The sequence below is a fragment of the Megalops cyprinoides genome, chromosome 14, assembly GCF_013368585.1.
Source record: "Megalops cyprinoides isolate fMegCyp1 chromosome 14, fMegCyp1.pri, whole genome shotgun sequence".
Taxonomy (NCBI): domain Eukaryota; kingdom Metazoa; phylum Chordata; class Actinopteri; order Elopiformes; family Megalopidae; genus Megalops; species Megalops cyprinoides.
The window spans coordinates 6,024,025-6,046,821 of NC_050596.1; the positions used below are offsets into that span (position 1 = coordinate 6,024,025).

The 22,797-nt window shown below is 44.4% G+C and overlaps 1 protein-coding gene across 3 annotated transcripts in view; it reads left to right on the forward strand.

Moving 5' to 3' along the window:
* Window positions 1-22,797, forward strand: part of LOC118788882 (Nance-Horan syndrome protein-like) — a 104,281-nt gene that overhangs the window by 79,748 nt on the left and 1,736 nt on the right. The window contains exons 2-9 of one of the 3 annotated variants that reach the window (XM_036545063.1): window positions 6,523-6,675; window positions 8,172-8,308; window positions 11,263-11,325; window positions 14,992-15,187; window positions 16,043-16,090; window positions 17,541-17,672; window positions 18,420-21,473; window positions 22,358-22,481. In XM_036545063.1, coding sequence (XP_036400956.1) covers window positions 6,523-6,675; window positions 8,172-8,308; window positions 11,263-11,325; window positions 14,992-15,187; window positions 16,043-16,090; window positions 17,541-17,672; window positions 18,420-21,473; window positions 22,358-22,481 — 3,907 coding nt within the window. Of the gene's footprint in view, window positions 1-6,522; window positions 6,676-8,171; window positions 8,309-9,688; window positions 9,750-10,275; window positions 10,321-11,262; window positions 11,326-14,991; window positions 15,188-16,042; window positions 16,091-17,540; window positions 17,673-18,419; window positions 21,474-22,357; window positions 22,482-22,797 lie in introns of those variants that run through there. The other 2 variants (XM_036545064.1, XM_036545065.1) reach the window with 2 other exon arrangements.

Below are 22,797 nucleotides of genomic sequence, written 5' to 3' on the forward strand. Positions count from 1 at the left end.
CTATCTTAATGGTAAAATAATAAATAACAGTGGCTAATATGTGTAAAAAAATCCCTCCTATCCATTATCTGTATCCCACACCAAAGTGTCTCTGAAAGAAAAGCCATATGCGGAATGGAATGTTGTAATATGTGACTAGGGAACTAATGTTTAATGCCATGCATTTAGTACGGAACTGTAAGGCTAGACCAAAAACACATTACATGTTGTTTTGTGTAGAATAAAATGAATTAGTAGGCACTTTGACATTCCTCTTTACTACTGCATTTTACTTTGTCTACAGTCCAAACCCTGAGAGAGACAGCTGTCAGCTATAAGGGGTATGGTATTTGAGTGTTGAGTGAATGAGTGTTTTGGTGAAACTGTTCAGGATCTTAACTTTAAACTGGGAGATCACAGATTCTAATCTAGGTCAGGCACTACTGGTATACCTGTAAGCAGGGTGTGTATCCTGAAGTGCTTCAGTAAAGATCCATCTGCATTAATGGAAATGAATGTGAGCCATGCTAAGCAAATAAATAGTGTTAGCGTAAGCAAGGTCTGCACAGGGAGCCAGCCCACATTTTCACAGCTCTGTGTACTGCAGGAGAAGATCAGAACCACGACACTCTTTTGAAACCCTGACCCAGTTTTCCCAACCCTAATACATTTGACTGCTAATGACTTGTGGATCTGTAATAGTGGGGGAATAGTGACTGCATTAGTTGCCTGCTTTAGCACTCTGTGGGCCTGTAGTATCAGAGCAAGACAGACGGTGTGTGTGTTTGTGTGTATGTGTGTGCGCACATGCATGTTTGTGTTTGTGTGTGCATGCATGTGTGCGTGTTTGTGTGTCATTGTGTGTGTATCTGTGTTTGTCTATGTATGTGTGTATGTGCGTCTGTGGGGATGTGTGTGTGCCTGTGGGGATGTGTGTGTGTGTGTGTGTGTGTGTGTGTGTGCATGCCCACACGCACGAACAGAGGTGCTAGTGGATTAGAGGGGAGGGGAGGGGATGAGCAGGCATCACTAGATGAATACCAATCATTGTTTTCTGCAGCGGAGAGGGAGAGAACTCTGCTGATTGTGCCAGCCAGAATGGCAGAGATTTTTCCAGGCTGCAGGCTGTTACATAGAATCATCAAGCTTGAGTGTGAGTTAATGTGTAGTTTGGATTTTTTATTCATCTTTCAGTCACTGTTACTGTTATCAGGTATTACTTGAGAGGGGCCATTATAATGTGGGGGTTGAGCTGCTTGCAAAGTCACCTTTCAACATAAAGAAACCAATACCAGAATGTTAGCCATGCCCACACCATGAGACATGCCACAAAACAAATACATAACATTACAGTGTGACCAAAAACACCACAATACATTTTCGGTACCTAAAAGAACCAGACAGGTTCAACAGAAACTTACGAAGCTCACTAGGACGTGGTCAAAAAAGAAAAATTCCTTGTAGTAGTTCATACTTTCAATTTATCAATCCATACCCATGGTTTAGTAATTCATGCACTCAGTTCATCAAGCCAAACACATGGCTTATTAATTCAGGCCCTCGTTTTACTAATCCAATCCAGCAATTTAGTTATTTAACAGGAATTCTGGGTAACATAGACCCAGCGCAACATAGTTGGCAACAGAGTTGCATCACATGACCGCCTGGCAAAACAGAAAGTCAGGACGGTCCAGTGAAGGCACATGTTTTTGGCTATGGTGGGGTGGACCTCACTGGAGGAGGAAGTTGGTGTGAATTGAACCAGATCAGAGACTGGTACTCTGAGTTTAGGGGACAATGCACACCTCCATGGCCCTGTAGCCTCAAAATTCTATGACAACATGAAGTGAAATTATATACCTCGTTTATAGACACATGAAAAGAATCTCAGTTTTCTTCATTGATAAAAAATAGTAGAATGATTCTGCATGTACCCACTGTACCTACCATGTTGATGTTATTTCTTACAGTTTCATATTCAAGCTATTTATGTATTATATACATAGATGAAACATTATAAATCTATAATATATGGAATAATGTATAAAATATATTTTATATTTTGTCATGGAAAACTTTGCCAAGCAGTGTAAATGCCATGTATGATTTTACTGCAATATATGTAAACTTAGTGGGGAAAGGAAACAACTGAATTATTTTCAGAAGAAAACAGAGAATTTGCTTTGATTGAGGCTCAAGTTTATATTCTGACTTTTCTCCTAATGATGGGAGTAATCTGTAGAAATATTTTTATGCAGAGTAATTTAGGATTTTCAAAAGCTGCTCTCACAAATCTGATTACCTGCTGTAATGTGAACCTACATGTTGGGGGGGGGGGGGGGGGAGCATAAATCCACCCTATTGCAGGGGTCTCAGCCTGCGTCCACTGCAGAGGTGTCAATCAAACTGACAGGCTGGGGAGGTGGGGGGGAGGGTCCATTAAGGGCCTGACATGGTATCTAGAGTGAGGTAATGATTCCTGATTCCGGAGACTCTCCTCCTCTTCCCCTTGATGACAGGATCACACCTTGTTGTGGTACAAACTCAAGGTGATGAATGGCCCAGGTGTCAGGTGTCCCTAAACCCATTGTTTCACCTGGCTATAGCATGCTGGCCTTAGCATTGTCTCGCTTAATGTTGTGTGGTATCTGATCAGGAGTGTTTGGTTTTCACAGGGCAAGCTCTGCTCTCCAGCTCTCAGATGTTTAAGCCCAAAGGCAATTATACGCTGAAAAGACTGAATGGACTGGTAGACATTACGAGAGTCATAAAGATAACAGTTATGCCTTTACCAGCCCCAGACATTACATTATGTTTGCTTGACAGTTGCTTTTTCGCAGACACACCAGAGCAACTTATGAACCTTACAGTTTTTACACATTTTTCAATTATACAGCTGGGTATTTACTGAGGAAATTTAGCAAAGAGTCCCACCTGGGAGTCAAGCTGGCAACCTTTTGGTTACATCCCTGTTTCTTAGTGCTACACCACACTGCTGCCCAATATGAATTTTTGTATCAGTACATTCATTTAACACAACACTTCCTAGATGGAAGTTATTATTGTAAGCAGCCATCACTTTATAGAGTAGGTGGGAAAATGAACACAGTCAATAGGATTTTGGTATGCCAATCCAGAAATATGCCTATTTTCCCTTGGCTTTTTGGACAACTTTATTCTCATCTACAATCCACCCCTACTGGCAAAAACTCAATAATATTTTTTGCTCAGGCTTCATTAACCCCCCTGAAAAAGGACACTGGGAACCTGTTGGATGACCTCATTGAAAAGCCTCCCATCCTTACACATACAAGTTGCAAGTGGTAAAAAAAAAAAATGTATCTTTCACATTAGGCTGGTAATTATGGTTTGATAAAGATCTGGCAATTCACTGTAAATTAAATTTGAAGGGTTGCCTGGATACAGATGACTTTGGGTTATTGAAGGGAAGCACTGCACACTGAATGCTAATGGACAGATGCTGGTTAGGCAAAGAGAAGGGGAGTGAGGCCGAGAGCAGAGAAAGAGAAGGAAAAAATGCTTCTTTCCTTATCCCCTGGCCTTCTGCACAGCCATGTAATAAAGGCATCACACCTCTTGTTTACTTGCAATTAAATGGTTATAAAGCTGTGAACAATGTTAGCTGCCCTCTGCTAGAAACATGTAAGAAATATGTTGAAACCAGAGTGGGTGTGAGAGGGAGAGATCAGAACTGATAAGAGCACCTGAATGATTATTTAAGAAGCCCACTGTGCCCTTAAGCAGTCGTAAATGGTGAACAATAAAAAGGATATGATGCCATTGCCTTTTCAAAATATCCCTTTTTCTTACCATCTTTCTTCCCCAGGGATGTTTTGTTTGTGTAGAAAGATTAATCTTTCGAGTCCTCCTTTTGTTCCAAATATGTACCCATTCTGTACCCTTAATCCTATTTTTATAAAGACTACTGTCAGGAAGGATAAAAACAGGAAATTGCATATTAGCATTTTTTGGGAGTGTCTTTTATGATGTTGTTGTTTTTTGTTTTGTTGATCGACTAACGTGTTTCCTCATATCCTCCGAGCTGTGTGAGTGGAATCCCAGGTCGTATGTTCCGGAATGATCAGCTTTTTGCGTGTAGCTATGAGCAATAACACGGTAAACAAGCTCTCTGAACCCGAGCGCGACAGCACGAGCTTGCCCGCCGTAGGGGCTCGGTTGTTTTCCCCCCTCTGAAAGTCACGTGTTCAGCTCGTGTTCTGAGCTGTTTGTTTTCCAGGCGGGTATTTATGCATAATTTCATCGTCACATTGGCTGTATCATCAGTTTGCATTCCTCTGCCCAGATACAAGAGCCGATAAAGAAAGGCTTTACAAGCTTAACATGCACCATTATCTGATGCACCATCACACAGTATTGCCTTGGTCTTCACATGCACTGCACAGTTGTTAGATGGGAATTTGAATTATTGTAAATGTAAGCACCAATCAGTTCTGCCAAGATCAGGTGGTGATCAGCCGTTTTAGCCCGAATGTGATGGTGAAGAATATTCCATGATCTTTTTCACTCTGATACATATCTCAGGCCTGAAAGGCAAAGGTGAGAATCAAGGATAAATGCACAGAATACTGAGCAACACAGCTGTAATCATGTATATAAGTGTGCGGGTAATGTCCCAGACACATAAAACTGCAAGTCCTCTCATATCTGCTGGTGGCCATCTTGGATGGAGTTCAAATTTGTCTCCTCCACACCCTAACATAGCTGTAGGGTTTCTTTCTCTGTAGACTACACCATCATAGAGCTATAGGTTTCTGTCTGCATAGTAAACAGTTTTGCAGCTGGAGGTGCATAAAAAAACCCTTGTTGTAGAGCTGTAGGTTTCTCTGCTCTGCACAGTAAACCATTACTCAGTTCTAGGTTTTTCTCTGCATAATAATTCCTTACAGTGCAGCTGTAAGTTTCTGTCCTGTGCATATTAAAACCTTGTGCAGCTGTAGGTTTCTGTGTATGTATAGTGGTAAACTTATGAAGCTGCAGGTTTGTTTCTGTATTGTATTGTAAATGATGTATTGTAAATGCTTGCACACCAGTATGTTTCTCTCTGTGTAGTAAATCATTGCACAGCTGTAGGTTTCTCTCTGTATTGCAAACCCTCGTACAGCTGTAGGTTTCTCTACTCTGCATTGTAGATCTTTGTGCAGCTGTAGGGATCTCTTCTCTGCATAGAAAACTCAGCTGTAGATTGCTCTCTGCCTGGGTTAACAGACAGCCCATTGCTGGGGAAATAGAGCAGAAGGCTTTTTTTTCAGTGGTCTCTGTCAGGAGTCAGAGCAGAGACAGGGGCGGCTCAGCTCGCCTTGTCAGGGCACTCCAGAGACGTGGCTCAGGCTGAGCCTACACTCTGTACCAGAGACACTCTGTAAAGAGCCAGGTCTTCCCCTTGCCATTAAACCACCTTTAATAGCCTATAACATCAAGTGCTGATTTAAACTTAGTTCACCGTAACCCCTGGGGAAATGTTCTAACCCAACACTACTCTCAGGCTTTAAGACACATGAGGGAATATGTTTTATCTGCCAGATATATAGTTTACTGACATGTTTATGACCGCCAATAGTCTGTGATTGCCAAGGGCTCACTCAATGCAATAAACAGCGTACAGTACAGAGAGACATCATTAGAATGATCGCTTTTCAATCACATAAATAAGGGTCAGGTTCTCTAGCTTCACTTAGAAATGTGAAATGTAATTTGACAGGGGCTAATTTTTAGCCAATAAGGATATGTGTTGTTATTCTAATAAATTTAAGTTGCCTGGAGACTTCTGATGATGCTAAATTACTTATTTCTAACCCTTAGGGCATGAAATCCATCTCTCTCTCTGATTGACTGGGTGCTTAAAGGATGCTTAATCACATCACTGTCCTTAGTGGTAACATCCCGTCGTTACCTACTCTTTTGTTGATCTTTGCCAATAAGACAGCCCAGTTTGCTGAAGCAGTATGTGGGGGGCAGTGAATTGGTAGTTGGATGGTTGGTTTTCCTGTTGTTTTTCAAAACGAGAATAGCCAGATGAGATAGCTACCTAATGTGCTTGTGCTGTCAGATGTTGTGTCAGTGATGTCATGGAAGCTAAGACAAAACATTCTGGGTTGGTTATACATCTTATCCACAAATACCTAAGGTGTAATAGTATCATTCAACTATAATGATGTGGTATGATGTACATGTGAAAGATGATAGAGATGTTCACAGATGACCATAGATCAGATCAAGACAGCATGTGGGTTATATTGAGCTAGCCTAAATAGAAATTTATATTATATATTTGTAATATAATAAATGTATGGTACTTTACCTATACGCACACATGATACACACAGGTAGTGGATGCAGAATTAACATAGCTACCTTACTGATAGAACAGTATATCTTCCATGGTATTGTGTTGCTTTCTGCCAGTATTTAGCCAGTAAGTGGCTAATGGTGTTGCATTGCTTTCTGCCGATATGTAGCCAGTTTGTGGCTAACAGTTTAACATGGTGCTCCCCTCTTCTCCAGCTGTGTCTAACTTGGATGTGGAGAGCAAGCTGACGGTGCACTATCAGGCCCCATGGCACCAGCAGCGGAATGTGTTCCACCCCTCCACCCGGCCGCCGTGCGTGGAGGAGCTGCACCGAAATGCCAAGCAGAACCTGCGAGCATTGCACCGAGGTGGGGCCTATGTCAACAATACATCCCACTGTCACAGCATCCAACACCCTGCAACATCCCACTGCTCACACCACCATCACAATCCCCAACACCTGCAACATCCCGCCATTCACACCACTGTCCCAGCTTCCAACACCCTGCAACATCCCACTGCTCACACCGCAGTCACAGCCTCCAGCACCCTGCAACATCCCACTACTCACACCACTGTCCCAGCTTCTAACACCTTGCAACATCCCACATCCCACTGCTCACACCACTGTCACAGCTTCCAGGACCTTGCAACATCCCACTACTCACACCATTGTTACAGCCTCCAACACCCTGCAACATCCCACTACTCACACCACTGTTACAGCCTCCAACACCCTGCAACATCCCACTACTCACACCACCATCACAACCCCCAACACCCTGCAACATCCTGCCATTCACACCACTGTCCCAGCTTCCAACACCTTGCAACATCCCACTGCTCACACCACAGTCACAGCCTCCAGCACCCTGCAACATCCCACTACTCACACCACTGTTACAGCCTCCAACACCCTGCAACATCCCACTACTCACACCACTGTCACCATGTCCAACACCCCATCACACACACAATACTCTAACTTCCATCTACTCATACACTGACACCTACTGCACACGTCATTGATGCCTTCTCCAAAACCCTGCAACACCCCATTACACATGACACCTGCCCCATGCTCCAAGCCTTTATCTTTTCCCAGTATGGGAATACTCTTCAGTACCCTTGTGGAAAGACACACACAGATGACACGCACAGACACAAACAGATACACATACACATGCAGCAGCAGCCTGAGGCAACATTTCAGTATTAAGACACAGTTCATCCACAGCTATGAAAATCTGTCTCTGTTTTTATCAAAACATTGCACTATTATTGTATAATGGCTATACCAGTAACTGCATTGCCATGACAGATGTTTAATTACTATAGCCTCAGCCAGGGAATTGTTTGAGTGCTATCTTAGAAAATGTTTGAAGATATCAGACAAGAATCAGATCTTCTTCATCTGACTTTGATATCAGTATAGACATTCCAGTAATTGAACAAATCTGAAAAAAGGTAACCATATTTCTTGTGCTTACAGGTTTCAGTTATCGCACTGCAGTGGGAAACATCTCACATCCTCTGTCAGATGCCTGCTTGCATGATATGTTTTTGAACTGGCGAAATTAAAACATTTCTTGACCCCTAGTGTTACACAGTGACATGTAGGAAACTTCATCTTCTCCTTCAAGTGGTCCCCTTACATGACACATGAGCTTTTTGACTGGTGGAACTGAAGCAGACACTGACCCCTAGTGGACACAGTTCCAAATTGCTTCAGCCAGGGGGCCACAATGCAGGAGTGTTCGAGTACTGAGAGCTAACAGCTAACAGCCACACATGCAGTCTCTGGATGATGAGCCCTCGGCTGTGCTTTGACCCTCAGACGTGCGCTTGTGCTCTTTCACGACAGATCGACAGCAGCGACAGCGGGCGAGCAGCCGAGAGCGCAGGGTCACCATCTCCATCTCGGTGGCGCCCCCTATGCCCACCTTCCCTTCGCCTCGCACACTCAGGCGGCGCGAGCAGAGAGGCAGGCACCTCCGAACGGTAAGCACACCTCTATCACCCCTGCAATGCAGACACAAAGGAGGGAATACCACATTGTACAATAACACAGTACATTTTAAAAAAATTATATGTGGTCTCTGATGTATGGCTGTTTTACATGAGAATTTATGTTTATATGCTAACTGTCTAGCAAACAGCTGTTTAACAATTCTAGAAATCTGAGGACCAGTAGAAAACAGCTCAACAACAGACATTTCTCCAAGAATACCTATGTATTCATCTGCTAATATTACTGCTATATTGTATACTTGTCACATCTGATTGGCTGGGCTTGATGGTAGGTAGGAGTGGTTCTATTTGAGGAGATTTAATGGAAACAAAAACCTGCCAGCTTTTTGGTTCCTTTTTGTTTGTGGCTCTGTTTCTGCCTAGTTCCAGTGATGGCAGTGGAAAAGGGGGTTATCTCTCTAGAAAATGTTTTCCTGTGTGTTCTGCTTATTTATTGGTTTGTGTGTTTGCTAATATACAGCAGGAGAGACCAGGGAGAGATGTAGAGTATCAGCAAATGCAAAGAAAGGTAATTTATTTGAATTTTTGTGTTCTGTTTTGTGTACTTGCGGTTGTCCTGCCTCCTCACCAAAGAAAAATGGGCGTGAAGTGAATCTGTTTGCTAGGATAGACACTTTTGTAGACTCCTCTTGTCCGACAGAGGTAAGCTTTGCGGAATGCTAACCATGCAGAACTCTCCATAAAATGATCAAAATCAAAGGACCGTCCAGCGCGGCTTTGAATGGTTGTAATGGCTGAGAAAGGTCGAGAGCTGGATCTGACCGTCTCTCTCTTTTCATCTGCAGTATCTCAGCAGAAAACACTGTTTCCTGTTGTCCAAACGCAGGGTCATTGCACGGCTGCGTCAGTGTTTAACCGCGCGGACCGACCGACCTGCAATCGTGCAGCTCCAAAATGCATTTTGTCAAACAAAATACCTGATCAGGCTGAAAACAGTAATGATAGTCAGCAAAGAGACGATTGCCTTTTCCATGGTTTGCTGGATCTGTCCTTTGTGTTCTTGCTATTTTGGGCAATACCCCATTGTATTTAATTTGACCTGCTACACTGTCCACAGGGATTTCTGTTGCACATTTTTTTTACACAAACACAGACATGCAAACTTTTTTTTCATCAAACGCATCGAACATTTTCATCAAAACATTTCAGAGTTACTCATTTTGTCCTGATTAATTAACACATTCCTGTAGATCTCCAGGTGTACAATTTTACAACACTTAACTACAGTTGGAACTGAAACCTAAAACACTAAACATTGAGCTGTTGATTGGTTAACATTGCATGGCATCATATCTAATATTACTTTGGGGTCAAGTTTTTCAACTTGTGACATTTTTTTATATTATTTTTTAATTGCCTCAATAAGGAGAGGCCCATGAGAGAGTCAGAAATCCAGCAAGCACAGAGGAAGGTAACTGCTGGAGTCTTCCAGTCACCCTGTGTAATTACATGTTGCATCATTGCATCATTAAATCATTGTTGCATGATGTGGGAAAAAAATGATGGCGCTGTGTATGTGGAAGGATGAAGTGTCACATTATAGTCTGTCGTTGTAGAGAGCATGGCACATGTAGTTTATTTCTCCCTGAACTATACCCCACCACCTACCAAAAAGACATTTTCTAGCTTATTCCTTTATTACTTTACATTTTGTATGGTGTTCTTCTCCCTCTCAGTTGTTAACTGGCTGCCATTAATGGAGAGGATGTGTCAGATTGGGTTACAGATCTCTGTGTATTAATGGGGAATGTGCATGCAGACCACTCTAGGTTGCAAGGTAAATAAAGTAGTGCTGCCTCTTTTCCATCACCAACCCGCCACATATTTTCATTTCAAGGTTTGTTTTAGGTGTTTATCTTCCGGTTGACTGTGGTCGTGACCCAAAGTCCTCCCTCTTTTTCTCTGACGGTGTGCATTTTCCCCCCACCATGCTGCAGGAGAGATCTGTAAGGGAAACCGAGTTCCAGCAAATGCAGAGGAAGGTAAATGGGGTGACCAGTTGGCTGCTTGGGGATCCCCCAGTGCTGTTTTGTCAAGCCATTGCCTCTGCATTTTTGCTTCATTTGTTGTCTTTTTGGTGGCTTTTTTGTGAGCATGCTGCTTCAGCTTGGTGACGTCAGTTCAGTTATGGTCAGGGACCCATGTTTCCCCATGCTGTCATCGGCTGCACGTGCACAATAAAATGCAGCACACTCAGATCCGAGCAAGGGGAGGGAAAACACTCTTCCAAACAGGAAAGCTCTGGAAGAAGGTCCAACAACCATGTGCACTCAAGAGGGGATATGCACAGGTTATGGTGTAATTTCCTTATTTTCCTCTATGCTCTGCCCCATATAGCTTTGCTCTGAGAAAATAAACCTTGTGTGTGCTTTTAACTTTGCTGTGATTTTGTTTTGTGTTTCTTTTTTTTAATAACTGCAGATGAACATGGTCAGTCACAGTATTAATAAATACAGGACAAGAGATGCAGAGTGAATCCAGATGAAAGTGGACAGAGGGTTCACACCCACCTCCTCTGTCCCTCTAACTCCATGTTTGTTCCCAGTCTTTCCAGCTCACCATCCCGAAAGGTGGCCCATGGTGTCATCTGTGCAAAGCACTGACGAATCACTGTTTTTTTCCAGGACACATGAAGACATCCTGAGGGAGAGGTTATTAGCAGGGTATAATTTAAGAGCTATATCTGGATGAGGTGTAATTCACAAGGTCTGGTCAAAACCTCCTGCCCAGCGAAATTTCCTCTGCCATGTCACTCACTCTCTTTCACTTCCTCTTCTTTACTCCCCTCAAGATGATGGGCTGTTTGGAGCCGCCGTCCTTTTGAAGACGTTTGAGTTTTGAGTTTTGAGTTTGAGCCATGGTTCGTGCTTTCATTTCCACGCTGTTAAAATCATCATTTTGTTTTTGCCCCTCTGTGTTTGTAGTTTGAGAGAGCCCGCTCCTCCTCCCCCACTGAATGTTGTCGCTTTACCCCATGGAGCAGAAAGGTATTTGCCTCGAGGTGGCTGGTCCTGCAGAGGGACTTTTCACCTCCTCCCTCTGTGGCCTGGCCCCTTTCCTCTGCGCCTCTTTCCAGCACTGTGCTCTGCATCTCTTTCAGCAGCAACAGCAAACAGCAAGCATGCCCCATCTCTGTCTTCCTCTCCTCTTCCTCCTTTTGGAACTACGCTAGCCACATCAGTCATGTTACTAATATGCTGCTTGACAATTGAAAGTGTTTGTGTGTGTGTGTGTGTGTGTGTGCGTGCGTGCGTGTGCATATACAGCACCAAGTTTAAGGGTACAACAGCAGTGTTCCAGCAGTGTGGTCTAATGGTAAGGAGCAAGACCTGTAACCCAAAGGTTGCCCGTTCAGTTCCCTGCTGAGGCACTGCTAGTGTAGCCTTGGGCTGGGTACTTAACCCGGAATTGCTTCAGTAAATACCCAGCTGTATAAATGGATATCATATAAAAAACTGTAACCTACGTAAGTCGCTCTGGATAAGAGCATCTGCTTGGTAACTAAAATGTAATAATATGCCAACCAGAACCAGTTCTCTAACCATAGCCAATATGTCAAATAGACTGTGAGCTCATACATGTAGACATTCAGTGCAGCCACTCCAGATACAGAAATGTATACAGAGCTATTATTGTGTTTCCTTTTTTGCCTCAGATAAGAGCAGTTCAAAGGCATGTCAAGCATAGTATTTTAATGTCATTTTTGCAATCCCTTGCTAATCAACTCTCTCTTTAAAACACTAACCAAAGACTCCAGATGATTGTGGCTGCATGTAATTGACTTTCACTCTTTAAGATGTGTGGAGCGCAGCAGGAAGCACAAGGTCGTCCTGTTTGTCCATTGGTTTAGGACTTCCTCGTGTCTTTATTGTGCCCCCCATCTGTCAGCAATTGCTATGTTCTTTGTCGTGTTCTTTGTCCAAACCTTTCCTTTGTTTGTCTCAGTTAGCACATTTTCTCCAGCCTTTTTCTCTCACAAGTGCTCAGTGATTTTAAATGAAAAAAAAAAAAAACATTTTGGGATGTCAACAAACCCCAGCAGAGAACCATAGCATTTCCCCATCTGCTAACTGTTGAGAAAGTAGACCTTCAAAGAGCAAACTAAAGCTATTAAGAGTTCAGGTCATCAGGATCATTTTAAAGCAGCTATGCGCAGTACTTCTGGGGTATGTGATAAATATATTTGCAGAGGCGTAGAATAACATGATAATGTTGTAATAAGCAGGCGTCCTGCGTGAGTGCAGAGCGTTTGACGGCTAGCCATGAACTCTCTGCGTGTCTCTCCCTTTCTGACATTGGGCAGCCGCTGTGGGTTCCCCCCCTAGATTTTCCAATCAAGGCTCTTATTACCCAAGAGAGTGTTCGGCCTCTCCGGGCTCCTCAGCAGCTCTGCCGACTTCATGAATGGCATTCTTTTACACTTGGTACTGAGACGGCTCTCCTTTTTCTAATGAAAATAAGTTCTGGCAGGAAGCCAGTGACGAAATCCAAAATGCCAGCTTTGCCTCTCTCATGAGCTACCCTTTACTCTCTCTCTCTCTCTCTCTCTCTCTCTCCCTCCCTCTCTCTCTCCCTCTCTCTCACTCTCTCTCCCTCCCTCCCCCTCTCCCCTTTCCCCTCTCCTTAAACCAAAGTGCCATTATTATTCTAAAGACAGATCAGCTGAAAATGCAGCCCCTCTGATTTTTTTTGCATCAGTAAAACTTTTTTTTTCCATTTGGAAAGTTTCCTAGGAAACAGGATCCTTTTGTGGGCAGTGTTTTGTCAGGGCTTCAGTCGTCTGCTGGGAAACAACACAAAGACTTTAGGGCCAGCTGTAAATCAGAGCTCAGTTCAAGGGGAGTTCTAGGGGAGGCACTTGCGCCGCAGTCTGAGGTTTACATGCATTTCTTTATAAGCATAAAGAAGGTAAGTGCACCTTTTGGGTTTGAAAATTAATTAGTGAACGGAGTCCAGGATGCAGCGATGAGACAGTTTTGCTTTTGCTGTGTGTGAAAAGAGAGAGGCTAGAAAGGTGCTTGGACCATTTAGATTACAGGCTGTAGGCGATGAGAAGCGAATTCTGAATGTGATCAGCATGCAGTCTTATGGGAAAGTGTGCATTCTGGTGCTCTCTGCACTAATTTGTCATGCTAAAGGATGGCAGTGTAAAAGGTTTTTTTGCTCCTGAATGTTGCACACTTTGATTACCTAAAGACTTGCATACTGCACACTGATACTGCTGTGGCATTTCTTTTGATGGGGGTGTATGAGATTTGTAAAAGTGTTTACTTGCTTAAATATCCCAGTTTCTTATGTGAGTAATGACTGCCATTTTGCATATTTGTGTGATCAGTGATTTTGTTTCTGGCTGATGCATGCACTGAATAAGGCTACAGTGGAAGTTAGACCATATTAGCTTCAGTAGAGGAGTGATGTGATGTGAGAGCAGAGCAGCTCCCTGTAAACACGCAGAAAGTGGTTGGTGCATCCAGGTGCTGTTTTCAGCCTGTCCCCTTTAAAGGAATCCTTATTTGTTTAAACAGAACACAGTGCTGGCAATCAGGATGCCAGTCATGGACTCTTCCTGGCTATTAGTTGTGTGAAATATGTGCGCGATCACCCAAATTCCTTCCGTTGCAGGACGGCAACACAACGTTGCAGTGGAAGCAGATTCAGTGGCACGCACCATTGGATCTATAATTGCTTTCAATTGTAACCTAAGGGGGTTTGGCACCCACTGCTGTGATTGTGGTCGAAGGCAGTGGGATGTGATGTGGAGGTGAAAAATGCAAGATCCACGGCAGTAGGCGCGTTGAAAAGGGTGGAGAGGGGGGAGGCTGCTCAACAAGTGGCAAAAAGTTCAAATCGTTTAGAAACAGATGCGCTACCCTTGTGTAAATGATCATGGATATTTGTTTATTCGTAAATGGCGCAAAGCGTAACAATAAGGCATAACCAGTGCTCAAAGCATGCACATAAACAAAAACAGGTCCGTTACTTGCACTCAGGTGGCTGAAGAAGACCTGCCAGATCTGCAGTGGATTCCATTGTATTTGTTCATAGAAAGAATAGAATGGAATAAGGTGCATGCTGGCATAAACTAACTGTGAGCTTTTGGATTCAGGGTGGACATTACGTGTGCAGCAGAGAATCCTCTCTCCTTAATTCCTCCTTTCTAAACTTGTCTATTTCTATGTTTGTCACTTCTCATTCTCTAAACCATTTTTTATCCCTCAAAGCCTCTTAACTTCTCTGAAGTGCTGTCATTTGCTGTGTGAGAATGTTACAAAATTTTTAAGGTGTGCCGTTCATTTGTGGTATAAAAAATCCTATTCCAAATAGTACATCCCTGTTGTTAGCAATCTGAGGAAGTATCATTTTTAAACTGGGGTCATTTAATAGTCACAATAAGAACAAATAGAAACACACGCTTATTGGTTCATGTGCTTTACTAACGCCTTCATTAACATCCTAAAAGAATAGATTGTTACATCATTGTAAAGTATTCTGCTGTTTAATTTAATGCTAAAGTTTTCATCACGGGTGTAATGTTTAAGTTAACATCTGTAGTTATCTGCTGCCCGTTTCCCCTGATGCTGTTTTTAATGCACATCAGCACGTAACCCCATTAACCGCATCGCTTTAACGGCATTAATGTCCGTGTGTTCCAGGCACCCCCTCTCCCTGACTCTCACATGGACGTGGTGGCGCTGGGTCACAGGCCCAAGTGCCCTGTGCCCAACGTCCCCTCCACCCTGGACAAGCAGACCAACTGGTCTAAAGCGCTGCCTCTCCCTACCCCAGAGGAGAGGATGAAATCCGAGTCCCAAGTGATCTCTTCATGCATTATTCCCATTAATGTCACTGGTAACTTGGCCCGCCTGACAACTTCTGTCTCATTTGTGTGTTTGTTTGTCTTGCTATGATAAATATTAAAGGAAAACCCCACCCCACCCCACCCCACCCCATCAAGTAAGCACAATAAAGCTTATGCAGATATGATACTCACAATTCATGACTAAATGGTGCTTCTCATGTGCTGATAAGCTCCAGGAAGGAATTATACATAATCTTTAAACATCTGAAAAGATAACTGGTAAAACGGGCATTCTCAGTAAAAAGGTTTTCCCACTTTGCCTCAATGTAACTGCGCAGAAGCATATAATGTCATTACATTATTGGCATTTAGCAGACACACTTATCCAGAGCAACTTACACAGGTTACAGGTATTTACAATGTTATCAGTTTATACAGTTGGATATTTACTAAGGCAATTGTGGATTAAGTACCTTGCTCAAGGGTACCGTAGCAGTGCCCCAGTGGGGATCGAACCGGCAACCTTTTGATTACAAGTCCTGCACCTTAACCACTATGCTACACTGCCACCCCGTTATCCTTATGTATACCCATATAAACATATAAACAGTATGTGAACATTTTGCAGGACAAGTTACAATTCTTGCTTTTTTGTCAATTAATTTGCTTCACATATTTCCCTACATTAGCTTGGATTGTGTGTTTCATATGAATATTAGTCCTTGCCATTTTGGGGTGAGATTTGACTCTTGTGCTAACAGCACATGAGAACTGCCTATCACTGGATTTTGAGTATCTGGTTTGCAATACACCACCTTGGTGCTGACTGGGGTTCTCCTTTAAGAAAAAAGAAAAACGCGAGCTTTCCTTGTAAGTGTGTTGAACTTGCTATGTATTGTTTTCAGAGGAGGTCGCCGTCTCTGCCTCCCCTCCAGCGATTTCAGCTTTCCTCAGTGAGCCATCTTTTACATGTCCATTTCCTGTGCCCCGCGTCCTTCGTGTCACCACGTTTCACCGTTTCTTTCTTTTACAAAGTTGTGTTTGTGAGGAGGATGGAGCAAGGTGACTCTAACTTACTCAACCCCCCGCCCCCGCAGAGTCCATTTATTTAAGCATAACTCCTCTGACAGACAGTGGCAGTGCTGACCTCCTACAATGGCAGTCACTGTGTTAATATCCAGGCTTTATTAATCAGTCATTGTTAACAACACATACACTGACAGTAAAGTACAACGCTTTCTGCGCTTACAGTCTAACCGCCCTCAGTAGTATATGTGTAGTTGGCACTAGTTAAACCCATGTTAGATGCAAACAAATTATTGGGGTCTTGGGGTGGGGGGGGTGTCAATAGAAACTACATACTATAATGCATAGTATGACACGTTGAAATGACACATTTCTCCAAGAACATCTCGCAAAAATGTGCAAGTCATTGTTTGGGAACCAGTGACGAGCTGATTGTCCAAAACGCTTGTTTGTGCCAGGGAGCTCGGAATGGAAAGCCAGTGGAGACAGAATGCCAATTAGTCCCTTTTAGATGTAAAAAAAAAAACAGGGCTGCCCGATTTTATTTACTCTCAGCTGCACTGAGTCAAGGGGGAGCTTGCTTTTGCGTCTGTCAATGGAGGCTGAGTCAGAGACAGTTTCGACAAAATTGCACATTGTAAGCAAACTACGGTAATTGCCAGGGTGCTGAAAAGACCGGTCTGTAATCACATGATAGTCATGAAGCATAGAGAGAGGGAAAAACACCGTGGCAGGAAAACACAAACTGGAGCTATAGCGTGAGCAGTCAGCCCGGGCTACTACACAGCCGAAGCTCAGCAACTTAGGCTGTTATCAGGTAGGATTATACAGATATGCTTTTGGATACATTCTCTATCCCAGTTTGATGTCTTATTGACTTGCATGACATTGACTGCATATGTCCAGTATGTTTCCTGTTCCTGTGTTTAGTTTCTTTTTTTATTCATTTTAATAGTATATTTAAGATTATACTTCTTCCTATGTGTCTGTATTATCAGTCTGTTGTTTCCTCACGATAGAAATTTTTGTACAGTTGTGTTGTTGGAGATGCGAATGATGCCCCTTATTGAATCATTAGCGCATTCAGACAACAAACCATTGGAATGCTCTTTTTTCCCTTTTTGGCAGCTTTAAGCCTTGAAATGTTTTTGAAAGGAATGAAAAGAGAGAAAAAAATAGTTTGAGCACAACCTAGAAAGTCAAGTCTTTTCAACTGTTGGATGCCAAGTTTTGGCAAAGGGAAATAACGTGCGATCCAAATAAAATTAAAGCATCCCCCACCCCCAGCAGACGTGTGAATGTGTTGAGAGAGAGAGAGAGTGAGGATGACTTCCCAGGCACACAAGGATCTCTCACATGGTGCTGTCTGCTTCGCAGGGGTTGGCTTTGACAGAGAGGCTAGTGTCCGTTGCTCCCTTGTTCATTCTCAGTCGGTGCTTCAGAGGAGGAGGAAACTGAGAAGGCGGAAAACCATATCAGGCATTCCCAGACGGGTGCAGCAAGACTTAGGTACGTTGTCTTTGTATCCTTCTTGCTCAGATATTACATTTGGAAGTGCACTGGCAATACATATACTGTATATTACTTTTATGCTTTAAGCAAATTAGCAACTGAAAATGTAATGATCAATGTTAAAGGTGTAACCTTTCGTAGCTTGGTTGCATGGAAGTATTATTTAAGAGAGATATGTGAGAATTTAAGAGAGAATGTATTAATAGACTTACAAAGTTCTATTTAAGTATGATTTGTTAGACTGCTGATGACAGCATATGATGTCTATTGTTCTCTGAGCTGTTGATGGGTAATGATGAATATTTAAACAAAATGATTTAAACAAAAAGAGCAGAGTACATACATGAGTATTCAGTAATTTACAGCTCTATCTAACCATTCCCTAGCTTCCACTATCTTGCATTAGCCTGCTACAGATCTCTAAAATTAGTTACATTTACTTCTTTGTTCCTTGCACTCTGTAAGATCATCAAATTGTCTTGACTGATTGGGTTTTGAGTCGCAAATGTTGTACCAGGAAGAGTAATAGGGACATATGTCATGTGGTGGGGGCAGCATGAAGCTACTGCTGATTGACTGGGCAAGGCAAACTTGTCAGAACTAAAAAATACTGAAATTTTTTGCATTAAAATGGATTGGGACAGTGATGAAAACTACAGCATATTTATTAAAAAAGATGCATTCACTATGAATTTCTACTGTCTGACGTGGATGGGTTAACCTGTCCTTCCTTTGTTCCTCCAGATTCTGACGAATCTCCAGTAGCAAGAGAGAGGACTGTGATCGTACATGCCAACCCTGACTTCTCCTTGGGCCGCGAAGAGCTGTCCCTCAGTGGCCGCTTGAACACTAAGGACTCGGGCTGCCAGACAGAGGACTTCCTGTTCACCGCGCCCTCACGAAGGCGGATCCGAGCCCAGCGAGGACAGGGCATCCCGGCCACACTTTCCCACTCCACCGGCAACATCACCTCCCTGCCGGACAGCTCCGACGCCATGTTTACAGCGGCGGTGGGTGGCCGTCTGCGCTCCCGCAGCCTGCCCCGGGAGGGCGGCCGACTCGTCGACGAGGACCACGACGACAGCGACGACGACGAAGAGCTCTCCCCCTACGAGGCGGAGGAGTTCCTGCCAGGACCCGGGGAGCTGATCCTTAAGGATGAGGAGGAGAGCACGGATGACCAGGCCGTGCCAGAGCACCAGCTGATCGGCCTGAAGTGCAAGCAGACCGCAGACCACACCTGGATAGAGAGGGGGAGGTCCCGGCTTCCTCGGAAAGTTGACATGGGGAGCTGTGAGATTTCTTCCAGTTCCGACACCTTCAGTAGCCCCATCCACTCCGTCTCCACCACGGGAGTGCTGGGCACCCAGATAGACCACAAGGAAGACCACCAGTCCTCCAGTGGTAACTGGAGTGGGAGCAGCTCCACGTGCCCCTCGCAGACGTCAGAGACGATCCCTCCAGCTGCCTCCCCTCCCCTGACTGGATCTTCACACTGTGATTCGGAGTTGTCGCTCAACACGGCTCCTCATGCCAATGACGACACCGCTGGCTTTATAATTGACCCCTACCAGATTGACAGGCCGCAGGTTCGAGGCCACAGGGCGAGCTCCTTCACCTCCACTGCCACCGACCTGCTGGACGACCCAAGCAACAGCACCGCGAGCGACGGTGAATGGAACTACCTGCACCACGAGCATGACAAGTCCTGCCACCAGGACTTCAGCCCCCCGCGCTCCAGAGAGGACGAGGGCAGTCTGGAGTGCCCCAGTTTCACAAGTATGGCCACTTACGAGAGCTTCACAGACAAGCCACCATCTGAAAAGGCAGACTCCAGCTCACATTATTCCGTAGACACAGAAGGCTATTATACCTCCATGCACTTTGATAGTGGTCTTAAAGGTAGCAGAAGCTACATTTGTAACTATGCAACCATGGGCTCTGACAGTAGCCAGAGTATAAACGTTGCACCTAGCATGGGTGGATACCATCAGCCAGACTACAGAGATCACAGGACACTGGGAAGACACTGTCTTTCCTTGAAAAAACCAAAGGTGAAGCCAGATCCACCAAAACGCAGTTCTTCATTGAAGAAAACTAGCAGTGGTGCAAATGTTCCTGACAAGAACGAACCAAAGATAAATAGCGGGCAGCACCTGCCATTGTCTTCCAGGGAAGGTAAGCTGCAGCTGGACTTAGCCAGTTCCCCAGGTCAGTTGGAGAACCCTTCTTTAGGGGAGGAGCCAGCGGAGGCCTGGGGCATGGAGGGTGCTGGTGAGATGACTGACTCCACTCTTTTTGGTTCCACAGACACACACTCCTTTAAAGACGAAGGTGCAGTACAGTCTGACTATGCAGATCTATGGCTTCTCAATGACTTGAAGTCCAATGATCCATACAGGTCATTGTCCAACTCCAGCACTGCTACGGGTACAACAGTCATTGAATGCATCAAGTCACCGGAGAGCTCAGAATCGCAGACCTCCCAGTCAGGGTCTAGGGCCACCACGCCTTCCCTTCCCTCTGTGGAAAACGAGTTCAAGCTGGCCTCCCCCGAGAAGCTAGCAGGCTTAGCATCGCCCTCCAGCGGCTACTCCAGCCAGTCAGAGACGCCAACATCTTCCTTCCCCTCCGCTTTCTTCCCCGGGCCCTTATCCCCTACTAGTGGCAAGAGAAAGCCCAAAGTCCCGGAGAGAAAGTCCTCTCTCTCTTCCCTACAGCAGCAGCAGTACTCCTCCAGAGATGGAGGCACCTCATCCAAGAGAGACCTTGAGCTACCGATTATACCTCCAACCCATCTCGACCTAAGTGCTCTTCACAATGTTATCAACAAGCCTTCAGCCCACAGAAACCAGATGCACATTCTCCACCAGAACAAGCAGAAGGCGGCTGCTGCAGCTGCTGCCGCAGCAGAGGCCCGGGCAGTGGCCGCTGCTGCCGCCAATGCCGCAAATGCAGAAGTGTCTGGGTCAGCACCCATAGCAATCACGCCCACTGTGCTTCGCTCAGTCCAGCTGCGGTCCATCAGCAAGCCCAGCGAAGGAACCCAGGACCGGCCCAACGCCAACATCGCCACCAGGCCCAAGTGTCCCACCGTGACAATCGTCACCACACCTTCTGACCCCAGGTCGCCCGAGTTGAAGAAACCCGCAGCCCACAAACCCTCCGATCGCCCTTCTCAGGAGTATCGTGAAACACTGTTTACCCCGGGTGACGGACCCGCCGCAAGGGATGTAGCATATCACGAGAATATGAGGTACAGGCAGGAGAGACATGGCCCTGGGCCCCTGTGGTCTATGACTGCATTTAGGAACCCCTCAGAATCGATGTGCACAGAGGACGATCCCACACCAAGACCACCGTACCACCCGAGGAGTGAGCTCCAAAGCGGCCAGAATAGCAGGGGAATGTCGGACAGCACAGCACGCCCCAGAGAGGATGTGGGACAGGAGCAAAGCATTTCAAAGGTTCTGTTTCCAAGTGACACACAAGAGACAGAGCAGAGTCAACCACAAAGTTCCGAGCCAGCTGGTGAAATCGCTTCGTTGTGTCTGACCAAGACAGGTTCCCCGCCTGCTCAAAATAACCTAGTAAAGAAGCCTGACTTTGATCCGAGCAGCAGTCTTGACAAAGTGCCTGTAATTATGTGTCAATCAGAAACATCGCAAGCTTACACAATCAGCGATGCAGGTAGCAGAGAGGAGGAATATGAAACATCAGGTGTTCCTACCAGAAGTGCCTCACAGGACAGCAGGGAAGAGGGATCAACACCAGACACAGAGGATTACTTCAGTAAAGGTGAAGGTTGAACCTTCTCATTTCAGTTTGTACATGTAGCATTTCTAGCAGAGCTACTTGTTGGTTAAAACTGTTCAAATGTACAAATTCCCATGAAGAAAATGCAACAGTGACTCCTGCTGGTCAAAATGTGCAAATGACGCCAATGTTAGTTAGCTGTCAGTGTTCCATGTAAATATTCCAGCAGCAGTAGTAAGATGTCGTCTGCCACCTAGTTCCGGAACTTAGGAAGATATATTTTATAAGCGGTTGTATTGTTAACAGAGCTTTAAAACTCATCTGTGCACACGCACATCATGGGGAGGTGGATGTAATAGAATGAACTACTTAGTGCTGCCCACTGCAGAGTCTTTTGAGACACTTTAAAATCATTTGTTAATTTCAAATGGAATTTTTACATTTCAAAATTAACTGACAGACTCAAAATCATCAACACACCAAGCGAAACATTAGATGTTTCCCAATAAAGCAGTAGAGAATTTCGAAAAATAATTAAATGGGTGCAACTTTTCATTTAGCAGCTGTATAGAGTACAGGTCAGGAATCTAGACCCAAGTCAAGATAAGTAGGGAGCCATTCCTGAGCCATCTGGCATGATGCTGCTGAAACACAAGTACACCCTCTAGAGTCAGTCTGTTGTTCACAATCCATCTCATGTAATGCTGGCTGCCATGGAGGGAGGCAATGGTTTTTTTAAGTGCTTGGTCCACTGGGAGATTGAACCCACTGCTTTCCACAACCAGGGTCTTAGTCTGATACTGAACCTGAATTACTTGCAAGCAATTCAAGCAAGCATTAAACTGTACATATGGCTAACCCAAGAACAAGAGAACTAGCAAATCAATAGTGCAGTCTAATGCAATATAACCTTACCTGTTTTCTAGAGTCTACACCCAGTGACAATTCACTCTCTCCCCTGAATGATGAGACAAAAACAGAAGACGACAGTGTTTTCCTATCACCCAATAAACTACGCACAACTGAGGATCTGTTTGCCATGATTCACAGGTGAGTTTGCTCCTCTTCAGTGTCTTGGCTGTCACACTCGGGCATTCTCTTCAAGCATTTGTTACCCATGAAAAAAACAACAACAGAGGCAAGAAACTATTCCCGAGTTTATATGTAACTGTGGCTAATGTAGCATTACAGTACTTTTGTACACTTTATGTGAAATTATATTAATAATAACACAAAGGTTTCATTGCATCATTCTGATTATAGTAAACAGAAGATGGTTTTAAATTAAAAGTAAGGTTTTCCTTTACAAGTGAAGTGTAAAGGAAAGCAGAGGGGAAGATGAAGTGCAAAAAGGTAATGATACCAG